Raw genomic sequence first — 7728 nt, forward strand, 5'->3', positions numbered from 1 at the left:
AGTATGAAGACGGTGGGTTGGTTTTGGTTGCAGTAGGGTTAGGGGAGGTTCTTGCAAGCAGTAGGATAGACTGGGATCTCCACCCCTTGCTGCAATTATAAAGGCACTAACATCCAAGGAAGGAGCCAGGGAGGAGTTGAAGGGCTGACTTCTTTCCTCTGAAGTGCTGGGTGAGAAGTGTTGCAGAGCTCTTAAACTAGTAGGCAATGTACTGTTTCTTGGGAAGAGACGTTATTTCTTTCTTCTGTCTCCCAGTGAGAAAAATGTGGCTGAAGTTTCTTTTGGCTATTCTTCTCCTGCATGTAACAGCTGCAAAGGAACCTGAGCCGTAAGAACTACCATACTATTACTAGTAGTATTGATTATAAGGCTTTAAAGACAGTGCTAATTGGTGACATTAATTCTACTTCAAATGTTAAACACTGCCGTGACTCATTTTTCATATCTGGGGAGCTAAGTTAAACTGGAATGTGGATGGCAAGAGAATGGTTCTTATTTAATATGGAGCAGACCTTCTGCCTATTGCAGAACTTCCATAGAAGCTGATGTGTGTGTGTGTGCTCAGAAAAGACAACAGCAGTAGTAACAGCAGTGTGCTTTGCTAAAAGTAGGTGGGTCCAGGACTCAGATAAAGGCACAAAAGGCAAGAGTCGAGGGCACTGGCAGAGCTGTGTGGGGACCCAGGGCTGGGTTACTTGGGGAGCTGCAGGGCAGGAGTGAGGGGCACTGGCAGAGTGTTTTATATTTATATATAATTCTGAATAATAACAAAGTTTTGTATTTGTTTCATCCTGTTGAGTCTGCTTTTTCTATGATGTGATCACTTTGATGTTTGGATCTCGCAGGCAATATGTCCTGATGGTGCCTGCTGTCCTCCAAACTGACACTCCAGGTCAGGTTTGCCTGCAGTTCCTTAACCTCAATGAAACAATATCCATCAGAGTCATCCTAGAATATGGTGCTGATAACACCACTATTTTTGAGAAAACCATGACAGCAAACGATGGTCTACAGTGCTTCAACTTCACGGTAAATTATTTTTAATTTATGTGCCAATGGAAAAGAAATGTAAGGAGAGACAAGAAAATAGAACAGACAGCACAGGAGAGGAACAAGCAGCAGAAGAAATAAGACTTGTTGAAGGAAAAAAGAAGCAGAGGAAAGATATATAGTAACAGACAAGGAGGATTTTTAAATAGACATAAGAAACAAGAAAGGTCCAAGAAAGGTCCAAGAAAGGTGATGAAGGTGGTGGAAGTGAGATGGGTGTCACTTTGTAGGAGCCCAGGTTCAACAGGTTCTAGAGGAAATGACTGCAAGACTAGCAACCTGCCCTTGTTTTACTGTTTCCTCACAGATTGCTCCTGTCAAATCTGCCCCACTGGCTTTCATTTCCTTGTCTGCCAAGGGCAGCACCATCAACCTAGAAGAGCGACGGTCTGTGATGATCTGGAACACGGAGAGCATTGTCTTCGTGCAGACAGACAAACCCATCTACAAACCAGGACAGAATGGTGAATATCTATGTAGTTTATAACGTGTTCCTCAGAAAGCAATTTCTTCAGAGAGAATTTCTCTGCTGGGTGTTTTTCAGATTGAGCTACAGTCTACACAGTTTCTTCGGTTTCTCTTAAAACCATCACAGGTGTTTGCTGTGCAGCTCAGAGACTCATCTTCAGGATGGCTGGAGACTGTCATCCCATGGTCTCTATTATATTCTTTGCCCCTTCCTCCCAGCTGGCAGAAGAGGGGAGCTCTTTAGTATAGTGACAGGTCAAGATAGTGGAAAGAAGTTATTAGATCACTACTTAAGTGCCTGACATAAGACAGTGCTACCACAGTCTTCTGTCTGTGATGCTGGTCAGCATCAAAGACAATCTAAAGACTAAGAGTGAAATCCTTAATTTAAAATTAATTATAAGATTTTAAAGAAAAAATCGTGCTATTTACCTTCTAGGTTCTGATGGGTTTGGGATTCATATTCACATGTTGTTGTTTTTCCTGCATATATATTATACCCTTATTCATACTTCTCATTGAACAGAGCTCCATGTATGCAAAGAACCATTTATCTAGATCCATTCCTTAATTCCCTTCTAGGCTTTAAGCCTTCTAACACACAGCTAGAACACTGTAGAAAACACTGCAAGAGTATTTCTTGCAGAGATCAGTCAAATAATATAGCCATTAGACTGTATCAGCTATACTTCAATTAGAGATGAGTTGTACTTGCACAGATACAGAGCACGAAGGAAAACTTACCAATCAGAATTTGGTACCACCACTGTCTCCACCAAAGATGGCTTGATTATTTGTCAAATGACTTGGTTTTGAGGGGGGGAGGAGCAGTAGACTAAATTAAATTATGAAAAGGTAATATTTTGTAAGGACATTTTTGAAACATGTTTTTATGCTTTTCCTGTGCAGTAATTAATTGTTCTTCTTTCATTTTTTCTTTTGTTAAAAAAAAAAGCAAAAAACTTCACAAGACGAGAGGAATTACACTGCATTAGGAAAATCTGACACTTGACGTAGTTGCGGTAATATCTGGAACTTTTACATGCTCAAAGCAACAAACCCTGCTTTAGAGATGGGGAAATGAAGAGGAACAAATTTGCTTACATCATGCAGATGGCCACTGAAAGAGTTATGGCTGTCACTTGAGACTGCATGACCTGCACAGCAGTTCTTATTCATTCGGTCACCACCTTTCTCTGAGGTTAAGCAAACTTTGATGAAAGAGTGTTAGAACTCAATGTTGTAGAAAAGTCCCCTCAGCAAAGTCGGTGTAGGATTCTTTTACCTTCAAACACATTTTATTAATGTATCCTGTGCAAGTGGGACTGTTAGAAGATCCAGTGAATCTGGGAGTACCAAAGAATGCAAAACATCATGCTCAGTCAAATAAACTACAGTTAATGCTAACACCCTGTTCCTTGTCTTTCCAGTGATGTTTCGTGTTGTTGCCCTGGATTTCAATTTTAAACCTGTTCAGGAGGTGGTGAGTGACCAGTAATATTCCCTTGTATTTAAAATTTCTGGGAGACAACCTCCTCTCAGATTTTAAATAAACAGTGGATAAAATGAGATATTGCAAAGACTAAATGTCAAAGAATTAACATTATTTCCTAAGCATGTGCTACAATCCACCCTTACATTAGAGTCACAGGGAAGAGTGCAAGCGTGTAGCAGGTTGGATTTCTGATACACCCTCTATTATTGCTGGGGAAAAGGCTCAAAAACCCCTCCACATTGCTGCTGCAGACACTATTTTAGCTCTGATTGGAAAATCCACAGTTCATCCTCCTGCTATTACTGTTCAGCAATTGTTGCTTGCAAAAATTGGTAAGTCATCCACCTTGTACTTTGCTCATTTTAGAAACAAGGAAATAAAAATTAAAGTTGTTACCATAGTTTTTTTCTCACCAGAGGCACTCTTCTCGTTGCCAGCAAGCTGTCTTCACACCTATAGTACATAAGCCAAGAGATGGAAGGGTCTTTACTGGCCTCGTCTCATGTGGCTGTAATGCAGAAGACAGCACAGTGTTACTGAAAGTGCTGGTACTAATAAGCAACGTGAGCATATATGATCAAAGAAGCTGAAATAATGATTTATGTGGACTTCTATAACTCTATTCGCTCAGCTGCTCTCATATTGCATGAAACCCAGTATGATTAGAAACTGCCCCAACATTCTAATTTCATCTCTTCCTTTTTTATGTAATCTTATTGAAGTAAAACTCTAATAAACTGGTTAAAATAAGAGATGAGGATCTTTGGTTACTGGTACTATGCTGATTGTTAGTTCTACACTTCTCACAGTCCTGGGGAAAAATAATTTGTGTTTGTTCAGCCACTTAATCTTTTCTCCCACATTTTTTTTTTCCTCTTTCAGTACCCCTCAATTGCAATTCAGGTAAGATTTTTTTCTCTTTGTACTGTATTACACATCTAAGAACAAAATCTAGGTCACCTGTGCTTCCATCAGTTTGCATGTGTCTACACAGTCAAATCTTGCTCCCAAGGACCATGGCAGAAATTGCAGAAAATTTGTAAAATCCCAAGATATCGTTTGAGCCTTTCTCAGATGGAAAGCGCACCTATGTTCATTTCAGCAGTCAGAAGTTGTACTGTTCTTATGCTTACCTTTGACTCCCCTTCCCTCCAGTTTACGTAACCTGTTTTAGGGTATATCTTTTCATAATGCAAGTGCTGCTGAAAACTATGATCAAATACAGGCTGTGTATGCAATTACCAGCTATATTAGCACTTCCATGGCATTTTGTGGTGATTTTTAAGATAGCTATTGCAGTCCATGTCTAGATAGCATTCTTGGAAATTTTCATGTTATACTGTGAAGTCAGGTGACTCTATTTTGTTTGCAGTGAAACATACATATTTTGAGCTCCATGTTTGTTTTTTTCCTACAGTCAGGGCTTTAAAGAGTTCAAGGAAATGGGGTGAATGAGTTTTCTTTAGTCTAACTAGCATAACATATACTGAGAGGCTAATGACACTTCAATGAATGCAGAAGAAATATTTCCTTCCTTCTTCTGGCAGCTGAAAAAAAGCTGGGGTTGCTAAAGGCCAAGATTTGTGTGGGCTAAAGGGGAAGCACGAAGAAGATGACTTTTTTTCTCTCCTTTCTTGACACAAAACTAGAGCAATATATACTAAAGAGCAGGGAAGGGCAGTACTGTGCAACTTCCCATGATGACTGAGGCTAATACCAGGGCTGGCAGAGGATGCCCAAATCTGAGATCAACAGGCAAGAATCTGACGTTAATAATCAGAATACAAAGGCATCATTTATCTCAATGCACACATATTAAGCAGTTCCCCCAACAAGTTAAAACAACTTGCCCTAATTTTGTCTTTGTTTCTGTTATTTTGTGCTGTTAGCAAAAGACTTGCAAGGCAAACAAACTGTTTATCTGTGTTCTTTTTTCCTTCAGGATCCACGGGGCAACAGGATCTTTCAGTGGCAAAATGTGACATCAGAGATGAACATTATCCAGATTGAATTCCCACTAACTGAAGAGCCTATCCTGGGGAGCTACAGAATTGTTGTAGCAAAGAAGTCAGGAGAAAAAACAAATCACTCATTCCTTGTGGAGGAATATGGTAAATGCCACCTGTTGCTTTTATTCAGAGCAGAAAACATTATTAGAGATGAGCTCCTATCAATCAACCCTTTTGACTACTATAACTTCAAACAGCTTCTTGGCAAATGCAACTTTAATTAGTTGTCATTAAGAACTGGAAAGTTAAAAAAAAAAAAAGAGAGAAGAAATAAACCATTTTGCACAGATTCATCCAGGAAAATAATTATAATAAATCTGTAAGTTGACTGCAAATTTCACTGTGACAAACTAACCTCTCACAAACATTCTTGTCCAAAGCTCTGCAGGGCATCTGGACACCACAGGATTCACCTCAGAAGTCCTGACTTCTCTTCATAGCTTTGTATACATACTCTAGTGAGCCTTTGCAGCTCGTTTTGGCACTCAGTTCTAACACTGATAATATATCCTTATTTTCACTTTCATCTCAAGAAGGCCTGCAAGTTTACAATATGCCAGTGGTGAGTTTTTCCCTTTTCATTTTTTGTCCTAGTGCTGCCAAAATTTGACGTCGCAATCACTGCACCAGAAAGCCTTACAGTCATGGATTCAGAGTTCACGGTGAAAGTCTGTGGAGTGTAAGTATCAGCTGCAGAGTGGTTAGGATATATGCTGAGAAGCAAGAACATCCCAAGGACTAAGGAAAGAAACAGGCCTTAGAGAAGACACCAAAATAAATAGGGCCTCAGAAGAGATTGGTCAGGGTTGACTTAGTGGTTTGAGCTTTCATTTACTTGTGTGCTTATCTCATTTTATTGTATGAGTATTCTCTTCTGGATGGTTTTGTGGGTTGAATAAACCTTTTGAGAGGTCTCCTGCTAAAGTAGGATGTGTCCACTCCCAATAACCCATTTCAGAGGGAGACCATCATACATGATGCACCATTAAATTCTATCAGGGGTCCTAGGTTTCCAGCTGTCTTTAACTCCCCCTCCAAGCTTAGTCCTTCAGAATGACCTTGCTTACACCACCAACAAGGTCTTGTGACTTACAATCCAGGGTTGAAATCCTGATCCCCTTGCAGATATGAGGAGTTTTGCTTTGATTTCAGCAAGTCTAGAACTCTAGCCTGTGAGACAGTTCCATTCTCTGGCTTCCCAGATCACTACTCATCCTGGGTCTATTTCTGCATATGTTAGTTTAAGTCAATTGTTCAAGCATCAGCTCATGGACGTATTTCCTCTTCCCCTAGGTACACCTATGGCCAACCTGTTGAAGGGAAAGTCCAGCTCAGCGTGTGCAGGAATTTTGATACATATGGGAGGTGCAACAAAAATCCAGTTTGTCAAACATTTACCAAAGATGTATGATATATAATTATTATTACTCTTTGTGCTTGTCCTCTCTTCTGTGTTCTTGCTTCACTCCCTTTGCTCATCACACTTTTGTTTCTGTCTTTGATGCTTCACTTCACTCTACTCATCTGTTTGCTTAGCTTGTTAGCTAGAAACTCAGGGCACCTCATTCTTGGTTTCCTACATGCCTGAAGAAGGACTGACATGTTCCTTCTTCATTACTCAGTTTCTCATCTGATAAGTGCAGACAGTGATGTCTCCATCAGCCTCATATAAATCATGTTAAAAGTAGTAGGAAAAGACTTTTTTCACTAAGGAAGAATCCCATGTATTGCCAGCATCCTTTGAAAGCTGTGATTCTTGGTAACAGCATTTGTTTTCTTCCTTTTCCAGCTGGAGACAGAGGGCTGTCTCTCCCAGGATTTCAGCTCCAACATCTTTGAGCTAAATCGTATTGGTTACATGAGACATCTTGAAGTGAAGGCCATCGTCATAGAGAAAGGAACAGGTAATCCCTTCTAGACAGTCAAAACCAGCAACAGTGGTCTGGTCAAAAAGGAGAGTAGGAGATATTCAGCTGCTGCCTGCTGAGTACAAGGTTGTCTGCCTGAAGAAGTTCTATTTTTATAAGCACAGTGACCATCTCCAGGTAAACACTAACCCTGATGAAGCTACATGCAAGACAAAGGATATATTCTCTTGACTCTGGACATGTCTTTCAGGCCTGCAAATTACAGCTACTCAGTCTGTTTCCATAACTCGGGTGATGACCAGTATACAGTTTCAGAACATGGATCGCCACTACAGAAGAGGAATTCCTTACTTCGGACAGGTAAGCAAGGGCACAGAGGGCTGGTACTGAAGATGACTGACAGGCAATCACATGATAACAATGACAGGAACATTTGGAGGACTGTTTGGGGTGGAGGAGTGTTCTCATCAAGCTTCCTTCTTTACGTATAGTTCCCTATTGGTAATACTGAAGAGTATTAGTTTATTCTGAGTTTGATTCTGACAGAAATACTTTGAAACAAAACAACCCAATAACTAGCATTTTTCTAACTTGCATTTTAAGCTTGATAAAAATCACTACCTCTCCCTTCAGAATTGGCCACCATATGCCAGCCAGAGATGAATAAAAACACTGGGGGATAAGGGAAGAAAGAGTGAAAGGAGTTTAAGGAAAAAAATAGGGAAAAAACAACAGTTTAATACAGTTTCTATATTAAAAAGCTATTTAATGAGTTTATGTTTCAAGGTAAATCCCACATAACTCTGTGAGTTGCTTAAAGGGTAGGGATAAATCACTC

The 7728-nt window shown here is 40.0% G+C and overlaps 1 protein-coding gene across 1 annotated transcript in view; it reads left to right on the plus strand.

Moving 5' to 3' along the window:
* Nucleotides 1-206: 206 nt before the first annotated feature.
* The window catches only part of LOC104539497 (ovostatin-like), a 25074-nt gene continuing 17552 nt past the window's right edge, over nt 207-7728 (plus strand). The window contains exons 1-10 of the mRNA XM_010183036.1: nt 207-328; nt 846-1029; nt 1358-1514; nt 2949-3001; nt 3896-3916; nt 4956-5124; nt 5617-5701; nt 6316-6427; nt 6812-6926; nt 7141-7250. Of these exons, the coding sequence (XP_010181338.1) occupies nt 207-328; nt 846-1029; nt 1358-1514; nt 2949-3001; nt 3896-3916; nt 4956-5124; nt 5617-5701; nt 6316-6427; nt 6812-6926; nt 7141-7250 (1128 nt within the window). The remainder of the gene's footprint in view (nt 329-845; nt 1030-1357; nt 1515-2948; nt 3002-3895; nt 3917-4955; nt 5125-5616; nt 5702-6315; nt 6428-6811; nt 6927-7140; nt 7251-7728) is intronic.

The sequence above is a fragment of the Mesitornis unicolor genome, unplaced genomic scaffold, assembly GCF_000695765.1.
Source record: "Mesitornis unicolor isolate BGI_N332 unplaced genomic scaffold, ASM69576v1 scaffold44654, whole genome shotgun sequence".
Lineage (NCBI taxonomy): Eukaryota > Metazoa > Chordata > Aves > Mesitornithiformes > Mesitornithidae > Mesitornis > Mesitornis unicolor.